Source organism: Elgaria multicarinata, chromosome 2, assembly GCF_023053635.1.
Source record: "Elgaria multicarinata webbii isolate HBS135686 ecotype San Diego chromosome 2, rElgMul1.1.pri, whole genome shotgun sequence".
Taxonomy (NCBI): Eukaryota; Metazoa; Chordata; class Lepidosauria; order Squamata; family Anguidae; genus Elgaria; species Elgaria multicarinata.
The window spans coordinates 122274481-122289469 of record NC_086172.1 but is presented as its reverse complement, the minus strand read 5'-3'; the positions used below and the strand labels follow the sequence as shown (position 1 = coordinate 122289469).

Below are 14989 nucleotides of genomic sequence, written 5' to 3'. Positions count from 1 at the left end.
TGCGATTTGAATTGTTCTATGATATAATTTTAAAAATGTAACTTCTGTATACATAAGATATATCACGTCAGATTTCTTATTTTAAAAAGTCCATCAATAAACAAACATTTTGAAACTTTGTTTCCACAAGGCCATAATATTACAATTTAGCAGCATAAACCCAAAGAGAGTACATAAGCATACATTACAAAGGTGTAGAAATGGGTAAGTCACTCACCCTACCAAAGAAGTATAAGTACAAGTGGGGCACATACTTAAATATAAAACTGGAGAGTTGAGGAGGGAGCATACACCAGAGACATACTCTCAGCACCTTCAACTTACACTCCTAGCAAGAGTGCATGCACACAAACAGGTCTGAAAAAACAACTGCTAGAGTCAAATCCAGACATTTCACTTTGGCCATTCCCTACCACTGTGCTAACTTCAGAATCTTGGCTGGTGCTTCGGATCATAACAGCAGGTCCCACACTTGCCACAGAATCCAGATCACTCTTCTGAAATCATGAACAGAGGAAAAATCACATTAGACTTTCCTACTACAATTTGGAGACTTGGTCAAGGTACTCAATTTGCTGTGACTCTAAGGAAGGAAATGTAAATCTCATGGCTCAAGTTCCCATCTGCCCAGAATCAACAATACAGGAATAGATTGAATTTCTCAACCCCACACTGAAAGCAGAATCTCTATACAAGGTGACAATGAATTCTCACAACCTTGAGGTGAACAGCTACACCCACCTGGGAACTGGAGGTTAAGCTTAAACCACTGTCTGCACTGATCTGTGATTTCTTCTCGTCTGTCTCTCCCAGATCAAAGAAGTGTTTTGTACCTTCCGATCCTAAGCAGAAGGGAAAGGGATACCTCATTAAACATGGAAAGGGAAATGAAAGAATCAGAAGGGAGATGACTGCTCTGGTGCATGGGCAGTACCAAAACAGGAATCATAGGACTTTCTTCTTTACTTTCTTGGTACCATAAAGTAATAATATAGCCCAGCTGGCCATAAATAAATAAATAGTCAAATTTTGTCCTATGTCAATGCACCTGAGCAGCAGACCAACTAAACAGTTGTCCATTTGGGAGGGGGAGAAAGAAACAGAACAGGCATCAGACAGATCCCAGTTAATACAAGGCATGCCAAACAGTCACCACATGACTCTGGAAAGCCACTTCCACTTCTTTAATTCTTAGATACAAGGTTGTTTTTGTTGCTTTTTGGAGGGGGGTACTTTTTATTGTTTGACAATTTCTACTAGATCTAATATATTGCGAACAACTGCTGAAGTTCTGTTTCCCATTCACCTAGTGATGTATGGCAAGACCAGCCAACCAGAAAGTGAACAATAATAATCTGTGTGCCACAAAATAGAGCTTGAAGTATGATATTTGGACTTTGGGAGCAAAATAGCAATATTATACAGTCACTGTAAGCATGTAACGAATGGCTCTCCAGAGTGTGCAGTTACATAGGTGAAGCAGTGAGTGTGGCTTTCAGCTGCTGCAAAAACATGCATTCATTATCCTACACTATCAATAAATAAAATAAATTCTGATGAGATTTATGCTACATTCATGCAGTTCCACATTTTTTACCCTCTTCTGATGAGTTGATAGACAGAAAGAAAATGGATGAGAGGAGAGACAGAATTGGGAAAGGTCTGGAAAGCACTACGCAATGGGAGTAAGGAGGCAGGAGAAGAATACACTACAGACTACACAGGTCACCGTTAAGAGCTCAGAAGGGAGGAGAGACTAAGTACAACCCTGCTGCCATAGCCATATCTGCCAACTGTTCCATAACAGGGACACATGACCAGCAGTTGGAGGATTTTTTTTCATGTATTTACAGTTCTAAAATGTGTACAGATAATGACATCTGGCAACTCTTTGTACACAATAAAGCAATACCTTACATACCACTAAATAAGTTGAACTAGAAATTAGGAGTACAATTAGGGCTATATGTAATGTCTATCACTAGAGAGTACCACCAGAAAAAAATGAATCAACAGGATGCGAGAAAGAAAATAATATATATGGTTTGTGTGAATAAAGGATTTTTGGTGTAGATTTTTGGAATAAGCATATTATTAAAGAATGGTAAAATTATAAGAAAGATGTGCAGTTTATCCCAAAGGTTCTATGTAGTTGCATGTACTAGCTTATTATTCCATCAAGAATCCTCTGTATGGAGCTTTAAAAAAAAGAAGTATTATACAGAGATTTCAAAAAGTAATTGGCAGTGGTTTTGTAACGTTAGCTTAGGTATCTTAGCATAAATTTCCAAACACCGTAGCAATTAGATGTTTCCAATTGTGATGCTAGGGAGGCTTTTGGGAAGCAGGTGGAAAATGGAAGAATGAAATCTATAGGACCTGCTTTCAGATAAATCTGTTCATAAGTGAGACACAATCAGCAATCAAAAACATCACTTTATATATAAAAAAGATCTAAAATACTAATTAATTAATTTACAGATTATTCCAACTACTTTACTAGTGCAATATTAAAATATAGAATTTTAAATCATAGCGAAGGGATATGACTGTCTGTGATTCACAGTTAAGTATTGTGAACAGATATTCGCTGCTCATGTCACTGGTTGAAATGAAACTATATGCACAGAGAAGGCAGTTCTTTCAAGATACTTTAACTGTGTGGATTAGCTAAAAGGGATGCCTCCATTAAACATTCAAAATATCACTTGTATTTCAGTTAACTGAACACATACACACAACACTGCAATAATTGACAAAAACAAAGCATCAAACACCTTCAAGCACTTGGTCAATATAAGCCAAAATCCCATTGAGAGGGAAAATAGCTATTTGTTGTTGTTTAAAAATATCTACGTAAGTTATATTTGACTTGAATTACTGTATTTTGAGGTTTTTAATACCTACAATGGCATGAAGGCTACAATTCAGACAGCATCAGGCACTTAAATCTGACAGTAATCAAAGGGAGTTAGGCTGCAATCCTATAACACCTGGAAGTAAATCCTATTGAATTCAGTGAGACTTACTCCTGAGTAGGCATACATAGGATTGCAAATTATGCTGTTTAGTTGTGAAGGTAAATAAAAAGATATGGGAATGGACTTACTGGAATTAAAAGGGGAAATATGGTCTTCTGGGTCTCTTGAAGAGAAACTAGAATAATGTTCCCGATGAAGCTACTGCTGCAGCAGTTGAAGAACTGAGCAGGAACCGCAGAACCATGCCATTTAAGCATGCGCAGTGGGATGAGGACAAGCTTCCTGCCCAAAATTAATTAGCTATAGAAGTTCCCAAATGGCGCTCAGGTGCAGAAAACTTGTGTGTGATGCACAGACAACACAATGAAGAATATAATGTAATGACAGCATCCTTGTAAAGAGCATTCTTTAGAAGAATCTAGGACCAGCAATGAATACATCTGGTCCAGAATCAAATAGTCATTTTGGTTAAATATTAAATATTTGGTTAAATATTTAACCAAATATTTGGTTAAATATTTAACCAAATATTTGGTTAAATATTAGTCAAATAGGTACCTTGTTTAAATACTACTAGTCAAATGTGAAATAATATCCCGCCTAAACAAGCTAACAAACCTTGCATTCACAGTATTCAATAGTGATATTACCTTTTTGCGTATGGCAGTGTGTGCCTATAATGGATTAAAAAATATGCTTACCTAGTTTTATCACAAAGCTACCAAATATATTAACAAGGAAGAGGCATGGACACCACAAAATGCCATTTTGTATTGAGGTGTGCAAGATTTGCCAGAGTATTCATTTAATTAGAAGCATTCTGTGGGACTGGAAGTACATGTAACAGGAGGGGAATTTTGTAATGGAGGATGGAAAGATTTATTTAACCCTTACCTGCCAGCCCATTTCCCCATGAAACTCCCATTTGCAAACATGAATCTAATGTCACCTTTGACCTCTACACAGGTAGTACTGGAAGTTCAATCAGCTGTGTATGTGTTGTGTGTGCATTTGCATATACACAGAGACACACATACGCACACATATATAGCACACAAGTTTTATATTAACACATACTAGGGTATACTAAGTACAATGAAGTTATGATATAGTAACCATGTGTGCATTATTAGCTAATATGGAAGATAAGGCTATCAATCAAGGAAGATAAGCCTGTTGTTGGTCACTAGTTAGGTTGGCTATATGCTACCTACACTATCAGTGGCAGTATGCCTATGTATACCAGTTGCTGGGGAACATGGATGGGAGTGTGCGGTTGCATTCATGTCCTGCTTGTGGGTTTCCCTTACATAGCTGTTTGAACAGAATGCTGGACTAGATGGCCTGATCTCTTATGTTCTTAATACGTACTCTTATTGACTCTGTTAAAATAAAAACAATAGCAACTATTGAAGAAGGCCTTGCCTGGCCAATTCATTCCTCTTTCCTAAGCCTAGTAAAATCAAAGAACTGCCTCAGAAATGCCATGTCAACCATCATTATTCATAAAGCTCCCCAGAGGCATCCAAAGTAATTGATCACTGCTATTAAACAATAATCATGGACCATTCAACTGGGTTTTGAAAGTCACACTTTGCTATTGCTGCAGAAATACAGGACAAAATCTCTCTGCACAGAACACTCCTTGATGCAAATATTGCAGAGGCTGCAGACGTACCTCCCTAAGAGAGATAAAAATGTTATGGGGAAACCTGTCCAAAATGTTCTGTAAATTCAGTGGTAAGAAAGGGTTTGAAGCTTGGCTGGAGGAGATAGTGGATTTTCTCTCTCCTCTCCTGGTGTAGAAAAGGGCTACTCGGTGTACCCCAGCACTAGATTCCGTTAAGAAATAGTGACCTCCTTGGTCTGCGCTATGGCTCATGTGGCATGGGTGCTCAATCAAAGGCTTAGGGAGTTGGCAGTTATGGAGAGGCTGTGGGAGTGTTAAATTTCTGTCCTTTTATCATATCCTTACTCAGTTTTTCCAAAGCTTTTTGCTTTGTCACTTCCTGGTGCTTGTTCCACAATTCTACTCAAGATGTAAGCAGGAGAGAAAGACAGAAAAAGTGTCAGGTGCTGATCAGAGGTGGAAATGGAAAACAAAAAACAAAACAGAGCCACCCAACCCTGCACTGCCAAAGCAAAGATTAATGAAAACTGGCATGTGAAGAATTAATCACCTCTTTAGTTATATCAGGGGTAGAGACCTGCATCATCTTCATTCATAAGGTTTAAAAAAGAATCACCATATACAATTAACTCGCTAGGGTAATCAGGTCTAAGTGAGAATCACCTACCTGATCTCATCTGACTTCACAGAAATGACAGATTAAAGAGAGAGACTGTCAAGTTCTTTATGCCCAACATTTAAAGTTTATCAGGAAGTTACCACAAAAATACATTGTGTCACTGTCCCCCAACCACAAATATATCCTCAACTGCAAATGTAATGCTGGATAAAAGAAACTGTATTTCTACTAACACAAAATGAAACTTTAAATGTAAATATTTTCGTTTGGGCCTGGCTATGCCAAAAATAATCACTGGGCTTTGCCTACTGCTCTTCTAGCTTTGTGTATGATAAAAAAAATATTAGCCTCCAAGTCCTCCTAATCAGGATAAATGAATACTAAAAAGCAACCAGAAAAGCATCATTATGCACAAATGCTACCCAGAAAAAAATCAAGTCAGTTCACACTATTCTTCCAGATATAGTGGAGAAGATTTTCTGAGACAGAACTCTGTACAAAAAGGGCTTTGTTCAGAATCCAAGCACTCTAGGAGGAGGTAAAAATGTAAGCCACTCAGCAAATCTACAAAGTACTTCAGATTTCTAAGCTGTTTTCATTCTTGTATCAGAAAACGTCAGGTCCTTCCAGGTGCTGGTCTAGTGGCCCAGTGGCAGAATCTCAAATAAGCTTGCTGAAAAACCCACTATAAACAGTCCACTTCATTCCTCCTCACCATTTAGGAAGGCAGAAGCTAGGAATGCTACAAGGCAGGAAGGAGACGCAACTCTTACAATACTAGGGAAGAAGAAATAGTAGTGCGAAGAATTATTTTTGACTATTCTGCAATGGAAGCAGAGCATGGGAAAGCATAGATAGAAGTGCAACAGAAAACCGATTCAGAACATGTTGGAAGGATAAGGCATTGGGGTTTCTGCAATGGTATAATGATATAAGGAGCACTAATTACAGCTTATCTGAGAAACCTAATCACTTTCCCCATACTTTAATTGGGAAAGATGATTCATAGCTATATTGGTTTTCTTTTGAATTTACTAACTATAATAATTATGTTTTCTCAATAATGATAGGCATATGCAAACTAAATGCAGGTTGCTTACCTGTAACTGTAGTTCTTCGAGTGGTCATCTATGCATTCACACATATGGGCTTTGCGCCTGCGCAGAGACCAGACCGGAACCTTCTATAGCTAAGTGGAACGTTTTTGGCGGGAACCCCTCCCCCACGCTACTGCGCATGTCCATGGGGTTCCCGCCCTACCCTCAGTTTACAGGAGTCCGACATCGTGCCCCCATAAACCTGAGTGTAATTTTAATAAAGTACATTTCACATATAACTGTGTCATTTACAAGTCTCACACCACCAAGTGGGGATGGTGGGTGGGTTGTGTGAATGCATAGATGACCACTCGAAGAACTACAGTTACAGGTAAGCAACCTGCATTTCTTCTTCGTGGTCTCTATGCATCACACATATGGGCGAGTAGCAAGCTGACATACCTTTGGAGGTGGGTTGGTGCATCATCTGAAGATCTCTGAAAGCACTGTCCTCCCAAATGAGCAGTCCTGCCTCGCACGGGTGTCCAAACTGTAGTGCTTGACAAACGTGGATGGAGTGGACCACGTTGCAGCTCTACAGACTTCAGTCAGTGGAACACCTCTGGTGAAGGCCACAGAAGTTGAAACAGCTCTGGTGGAATGAGCTGTCACAGGTTTCACTAACTCCATTTTAGAAATAGAGTAGGCCAATTCAATTGCCTCCACTATCCAACGTGACAGTCGTTGGCAGGAGACAGGGAGTCCCTTAGAAGGCTCCCCATAACAAATAAACAACTGTTTTGTCTTCCTAAGAGCTCTAAGCTCACTTGCTCGTCTTGCCGATGTAATGGCTACTAGAAAGACAGTCTTTAAAGTAAGTAGCCTAAGGTCTGTCGAAGCCATGGGCTCGAAGGGCTTGCGTGTCAGTGCTTGCAGCACAACTGACAGGCTCCATGGCGGCACGATACTCTTCACAGTCGGTATCGTGTTCTTCAGACCTTTCAGAAATTTCTTGGTTGTTGGATGGGTAAAAGGTGTAAACCCATCTATACCTTGGTGAAAAGATGTAATCGCAGCAAGGTGAACCCTGATGGATGCGAGCTTAAGTCCTTGCTGGAAGAGTGTCAATAAATAATTGAGGATGAAAGACAAATGGCAAGATTCTGGTATTTGACCATCTTTTGAAGCAAAGTTCTGAAATCTTTGCCACTTTGCCGCATAAGCCTTTCTTGTGGAAGGCTTTAGTGCTGCTAATATAATGTGGTCCACAGTCAAAACTCTGATCCCAGAGGAGGAGTGGCTATTATCCTCCATGCAGTCAACTTGAGGGTCGACAAATCTGCGTGTCGAACCTTGCCCTGGTGTCGAGACAGGAGCTTCGGTATCGACGGAAGCCTGATGTAATCCCCTCTCGATAACCGAAGAGCGTGGGAGAACCACGTCTGTCGAGGCCACCACGGCGTGATCAGGATGCAATCGGAGTTGTCCATCTGGATCTTGGCTATCACTCTTGTCAAAAGTGGAAAGGGAGGAAACATGTACAGGAGATTTCCTCTCCAAGTCCTGGTGAAAGCGTCTCCTAGAGAGCGCTTTCCTTTTCCTGCCCTGCTGCAAAACTTGGCGCAGACCGCGTTGTTCTCGGTAGCGAAGACATCGACAGCAGGGCGGCCCCAGTACCGAAAAAGGCTTTCCCGCACTTCGACGTCGAGCTCCCACTCGTGGTCGACATGGAAGGATCTGCTGAGAGAGTCCGCAATGACGTTTTCCTTGCCGGCTACATGGATCGCAGTCAGGTAAGTCCTTCTCTTTATGCACCAGTTCCATATCCTGAGTGCAGAACGGTTCAGAGGGTGCGATCTTGTTCCACCCTGCCTGTTGATGTATGCCACCACGGTAGTATTGTCCGTCGCGATCAAGACATTCTTGCCCTCGATCAACTGTGCAAATGCTCTTATTGCATTTTCTACAGCCATGAGTTCGAGGTGATTGATGTGCTGTTCTCTCTGTGATCGAGGCCAACGACCTTGAGCAGTAAGGGAGTCGCAATGAGCTCCCCATCCTTCTAAGGATGCATCCGTCGTGATCGTTACCGAAGGCGCCTGTTGTTGGAATGGAACGCCTTCGAGAAGAGTCGACATCGAGAACCACCATTTCAGCGATGCCCTGACTTGCTTCGGTAACGAAAGGTAAGTTCGTCGGGCATTGAGCCTGAGATCGAAAGTCCTTAAAAACCAGGCCTGCAATACCCTCATTCTGAGTCTTGCAAACCTGATGACTGCCGTAGTGGCTGCCATCAGGCCTAATAGTCTCTGGACTGTCCAAGCCGATACTTTCCGACGACTTTCGATGTCGATGGCTAACTGCTGCAAGGTGTTTGCCCTGGTTGAAGGTAAGTATGCTCTCCCGTCTCGAGAGGATAGGGTTACCCCTATGAAGTCCAATCTCTGCTGCGGAGTCAAAATGGACTTTTCGTGGTTGACCCACAGCCCCAACGAGTCCAACAGGTTGAGGGTGGTTAGTATATCCGACTGGAGCGCCTCGCTGCTGTCCGCTACGAGAAGCCAATCGTCCAGGTACGGATAAACATAAATGCCTTTCTGCCTTAGGTGGGCGCATACCACCGCCATGACCTTCGTGAAGACTCTCGGTGCCGTGGCCAACCCGAACGGAAGAACGGTGAACTGGTACTGGGATGCACCGATCGAAAACCGCAGGTAAGCTTGATGCGACTTCCTGATGGAGATATGGAAGTACGCATCCTTCAGATCCACCACTGCGAACCAAACTCCTTTTTGTAGAAGCTGCAAAATTGAAGTAACCGTTGTCATACGGAACTTCTTCGGGGTGATGAACTCGTTCAGTTGTCTTAAGTCCATGATCGGTCGAAGACCTCCATCTTTCTTCGGGACCGTGAAGTAACGGGAGAAAAAACCTTGGTTGATTTCCTCTGTAGGTACGGGAGAGATGGCTCCTTTCGATAGCAAGGTATGTACCTCGAGTAGCAGAGGAGGGGATGGAGTCGTTACTTTCACGCCGGAAAAAGGAGGAAGGGCATCGAGCTCGATGGCATAGCCCGAGTTGATGATAGTGAGCACCCAGGAGTCTGATGTTATTGACTCCCATTGATGGTAATGGGGTGCTAGGCGGTTCGCAAAAGGGAGTGGATCTGGGGCCGAAGAGTCAAACCCGCTGCTTTTTAGAGAAGTCGGGCTGACGTTTTTCCTGCTGGAAACGACTCTGATAAGGCCGTTTCCTTTGAAGTTGTTGCTGCTGCTGCCTTGGTTGCTGGTATTGAGACCGCTGCTGGTATTGTTGTTGTGGGGGAGGCCTTGTCCATCTTCTAGGTTTGTATTGTACAGAAGGGGCAGAAAAACCCATCTTTTTAGCAGTCGTACGAGCCTTATAGATGGAATCTAAGGTCTCGTCAGTTTTTGAATTAAACAACCCTTCGCCATCGAAGGGCATGCTTTCGATTCTGGCTTTTGTCTCGGTAGGGAGGTTGGCTGATCGTAGCCAGGCATGCCTCCTCAAAGAAATGGCCCCCATCATATTCTTTGAATGGCAATCGACTTGATGCCTCGCAGTTGACAATTGTTGCCTCGCAATCGCCGAAGCCTCCGTTTGGAAGACCCTCGCTAAGTCTCTTTTATCCTCTGGGAGGTAGTCACATAGTGACCCCACTTTCTCCCAGAGGAAGAGCTGGTACCGTGCCATTGTTGCTTCGTACGTTGAAGCTTTGATACCGAGGGAGGATGCCGCGTAGATCTTTCTGCCTGCCAAATCCAACTTCCTACCCTCCTTGTCAACGGGAGCAGCATGAGCTCTTTGAGAATGACCCTGGGCTGATTCAACCACAATGGAATTCGGTTTTGGATGCTTAATTAAAAATCCAGCATCCCGTTCTTGAATCCTATAAAGAGATTCTAATCTCTTTGAAGCTGGTTGTGTTACCGATGGTGTCTCCCATGCGAGTTGTGCTGTCTGTTTGAGTGCCGGCGGAAAAGGGATCGCAATTGACAGACTAGTCTTTGTTTGAAAGACATCGTAGATGGGATCGACCTCCGGTTCGACCGCTTGTTCCAGGTCTAAGCCGAGTGCACGGGCCATCCTTAACATATGGTCCGAAAACCTCACCATATCATCCGAAGGTGATGAAGGGTCCTCTCCATGTACGTCATCATTAGGTGACGGTACCGATGCTGCTACAGTGTGTATTGAGTCCGAATCAGATGGGTAGTCACCCTCTGGGGATGATACGGTAACCAGTTGCATAGGATCCCGCTCCGTCGGTACCGTGGCAGCTGCAGCAGCTGGTGTCGAAGGGTGGCTTCGACGTCGAGATGGAGATTGATATGCTGATGGAGGCCGTAGCGGTAATTGGCAGACCCTAGTGGTAGGAGGAGGTTGAGGAAAACATTCCTCCTGCGGATAATGATAGGCTTGATCTGTATCATAGTATCTTTGGGTACGGTATCGATCCCAATCATAGAAACTCTGCCTGTCTTGGGGCTCAGAATATCGGGAGACTCTGTCCCAATCACGCCTCGGTGTTCGTCTAGGCGACACCTGCAGAGGGATTACATTCTGGGATGTTTGAGGTCTTGTAGGCTCCCGAGCCGAAGCTGCTGATGCGGAGTCTCGTAACTCACCCTCTGATAGACTAGGAGGGTGTGTCGGTACCGTCTTCCTCGGTATCGACTGAGGTCTCGGGGTCGAGACATGCCTCGATACCGTAACAGCGGTAGGAGGAGTTGTTTGCCCTCGAGGGGGCTCAGATAGTCTGGGAGAGCCATGAGAGGTTTTCTCCGCAGATTTCTTCTTCTTTTTCTTTTTCTTCTCCATTTCGGAGGAAGATTTTGGCGTTCTGGCCTTTTTAGCAATCTTTTTGGCTGCAGAACTTGCCAAAGACCGGCCAGGCGTCAGGGGTATCTGTGCCCTATCAATTGCTCTGGCTTGCACATTCGTCCCTGTGCTTCGGTCAGAAACGGACTTATCAGTTGCCGTTTTATCCATTGGAGCTTCTGTAGCTTTGAGGGCTTTCTCCCAAAGTATTGAGCGAAGGCGGTCTGCCCTGTTCTTTCTGGTCTGCTTTGTAAAGGACATGCAATGGTGGCACGCCTGTACAATATGGCCTTCGCCCAAACAAAGGACACAGAGGGAGTGTCCGTCCGTAGGAGGTAGTTTGGCTCCGCACTTGACACACTTGCGGAACGGGGCCTTTACTGCCATGCGGCAGTCGCGACCGTAGTCGCCAAGATAAACTATCTACAAGAATATAATAATAATTTTTTTTTTTTTTTTTTTTATAGATGAAAAGAGAAAAAGGGCGAAAAAGAAGAAAGCTGAAGAAAGCTGAAGAAAAAGGTAAGTAGAAAATATTTTTAAAACAGATTTAAGCAGAGAAACGCTAGAGGTTCAGTCTTTTGGTCTAGGCACGATGGCGGACGACGAAGAACTGAGGGTAGGGCGGGAACCCCATGGACATGCGCAGTAGCGTGGGGGAGGGGTTCCCGCCAAAAACGTTCCACTTAGCTATAGAAGGTTCCGGTCTGGTCTCTGCGCAGGCGCAAAGCCCATATGTGTGATGCATAGAGACCACGAAGAAGAACAAATAAGATTTCCCACCTCACCCTCAGTACTTCCAATGTTTATTAACACTGAACATACTATGAGTTAAATCCAATGACAGTCCTAATTAAGAGCTGATCCATTGAAATGAATGGGACTGAAGTTAGTCGTGACTAACTTTTTCCATTCATTTTAATTGGACTACTCTAAGGAGGATTAGCATTAGATTTAACACAAGAGCTATGTTCGTTTCCCCACACATCACAACTCTGATTGCTTGCTATGCATATTGGCACAAGATGTTTCTGTATTTATTAAAAAAGGAACTCCCTTGAAACTACAGCCGATGTTTAGAAAACGGGGAAAGTCATGCTTCAGAAACTAATCTGAAAAGTAAGTTTTCAATGTTTTTTTCAGCCTTGTATAATCTCGAGAGTGGATAACCTCCTTTTCTTCTACATTTGTGGCAAATTGTGCTGCGAGTCTTTAAAATTTAGGTTCGTTCTCTCCCTTGAGTGACCAGAAATACCTAGACTCCAGTATATCAGTTCAGAAAAGGGAGGTGATACACAGAGAAGCATTTTTGTAAACCGCCCAGAGAGCTTCGGCTATTGGGCGGTATAAAAATGCAATAAATAAATAAATTTAACAAATTTTCTAAATGATTTTCTAGTTCGCTTAAGTGCATTAACTCCAACCCTAGCAAAATTAGATAGTAACCAGGTCTGCATTGTTTATGGCAGTATAAGTATTTAGACACAACTATTTGTTTCTTAGAGATTTATAATATATGTAGGAATGTCATATATTATATGACATATATTATATGACACTGCAAAGTTTATCGCCTTCATTTAGGAAGGCTTTGTTGAGACAGGAAAGACAGATTATCTGATATAAGAATATCCGGTCCAGGCTGTTGGGGTTTCAGGGGTAACATTCAAGTCATATGAATATAGTTGCAATTCTACACATGTAGGTTTGGGAGTAAATCCCAAATAGGATTTATTTCCAAGTAAATATGGATAGATTGGGTTGTAAAAGATTTTCCTCTCAGCAATAATTTGTTTTTGTGTCAGCCAATTCCTTGTGCTTGCTCACCTAAGAAGCTATCTTCCCATTATAGACTAGGCTATCTGTTTTGTTTGTTGTAATCCCTGTCCAATTTGACAATAATCACATGGCAGTCTCCACCAGCCTGACTATCAAGTACATTCCAAAAAAGTTTACTAACACATCAGAAATGTTTAGCTAATATTCCTCCAAGATGTGAGCAATCCGAGTGAGTGAAGCGCATTGCTGCAGCAATGAAAGAGAAAATGTTTCAATGGGAAGGATGCAAGTAGACTCTAATGCCAGTGCACAATCACTTTCCCGTATTCCACATACACATAAATACACACCAATCGAAGCTACAAAATTTTCCTCCTTGAGACTTCTTGTGTCAAACTCCCTCGGCCCTTTCCCTGCAGGGCTTGGTGCCCTTGGCATGAGCTGGGATACTGGCAGTTGCACCTTGGGTTTCGGTTCCACCCTCATGGCTAATATAGGGTCCTTGCCAACCGGAGTGATTCCTCCATCTGTTGGGCTTCGTTTTCTTTTTTCTGGCTCTTTAAAAGAAAGGAGGAGAGAAAGAGAGAGAGAGAGAGAGAGAGAGAGAGAGAGAGAGAGAGAGAGAGAGATAAGGAGCCAAAAAAGAAAAACAAACAAACAAAACAACAACAGTCAGAAAAGAGGGAACAAGAAGAAATGGGTGAGGAGCTAAGAAAAAAGTTTCGACAGATGGTGTTAATCATTTGTTTACAGATGATGATGATGATGATGATGATAATAATAATAATAATAATAATAATAATAATAATCAGTTCTCATGTCTAGATCTCAGCATCAGCAGGAGAGCAATGCACAAAATACAGGGGTAGGGTCTAAGGACTTGGAACCTGGTTAATTTAAGGACAGCTTCTTCCAACGTAAGTTGCCAGGCTACTAAGATCTGCCTCAGAAGCCCTTCCACAGGTCCCTCCTACTTGAAGTGAGGCAGGTTGTGGCCATAAGCAAAAAGGCCCCAACTTTAGAGTGCATTTCCTACAGAGGGTTGCCTTGTTCCAAACTTGATATCTTTTAAATACTAGGTGAAGACCTTTTATTTGCCCTTGTCGTTTAATACCTTCAGTTTTTATTGGATATTTTATCCAGCTTTTATTATTGATTTGTTAATTTAATATACTACCCAACTGCTTTGGGGGCAATTTACAAATATAAAAAACAAAGAACAACAGTACTATTGCACATTTGCCATCTGTTTTATTTTATGTCTATAGATTTTTTTTAATTGTGCAAAACATGAGAGAATTTGCCTGAAAAGATGCATAAACATAATTTAAATAAAATAACAAATAAAATAAGGGAAAATTACTCTGTACTATTTTTAGAAGTACATTTTTCATCCTGAAGGTACTGAAGGGCCAAGAGGAAATAATTTCAGACTTTATCCAATGGTTATCAAGGCACTAGAGAGACAGAAAGCAACATTCAGATGTGAACTTGGAATCACCCAAGGAAATCTGATTGATGATAGATTAAGAATGGACAGCTGGATAGTTAACACTGCATAGTTAACTGTCACTATCACAGAATGTGATTGTAGTGGCTACTAGCTCAGATAGATAGATAGATAGATAGATAGATAGATAGACAGACAGATGATAGGTCAATTAACCATGACAATTAAATGGAGTTAAATGTTCAGAGGTAGTACAATTCCGAATACCAGATGCTAGTGACATACATATGGAGAAATAATAATAAAAAAGATTAAACCGAATACATATGGAGAAGGGAGAGAAAGTAGGCAAGAGCTCCATCCCCTAAGAAAATATCTCTTCAGAAATTAATTAAGCAGACAAAGCACTGATCTCTTAAATTGGACATCTGTTCTAGATCATATCTCCAATGTGTCTTAGCGTAAATGTTCAGCACTAATTTAACATGATTACATAGTTATTGAAAGAAAAACACATAAAACAGCTAAGACACCTTAAGATTCTCTTCTGATATTTTCAAAGTTGAGGGGGGGGAAGCTTTGTAAATAGAGTCAAGATAGCCTCCGACCACTCTTAGTATTCTGTTATGAATTTTAAATACATGATTGGGA

The 14989-nt window shown here is 42.0% G+C and overlaps 1 protein-coding gene across 12 annotated transcripts in view; it reads right to left on the bottom strand.

Annotated features, from left to right (window-relative positions):
* The window catches only part of MADD (MAP kinase activating death domain), a 93847-nt gene that overhangs the window by 28833 nt on the left and 50025 nt on the right, over positions 1–14989 (bottom strand). For 4 of the 12 annotated variants that reach the window (XM_063117512.1, XM_063117513.1, XM_063117511.1 and 1 more), the window contains 4 exons: positions 13239–13445; positions 4957–5010; positions 742–842; positions 414–497 (listed from right to left, as the gene is read on the bottom strand). In XM_063117512.1, the coding sequence (XP_062973582.1) occupies positions 414–497; positions 742–842; positions 4957–5010; positions 13239–13445 (446 nt within the window). The remainder of the gene's footprint in view (positions 1–413; positions 498–741; positions 843–4956; positions 5011–13238; positions 13446–14989) is intronic. The other 8 variants (XM_063117516.1, XM_063117521.1, XM_063117522.1 and 5 more) reach the window with 4 other exon arrangements.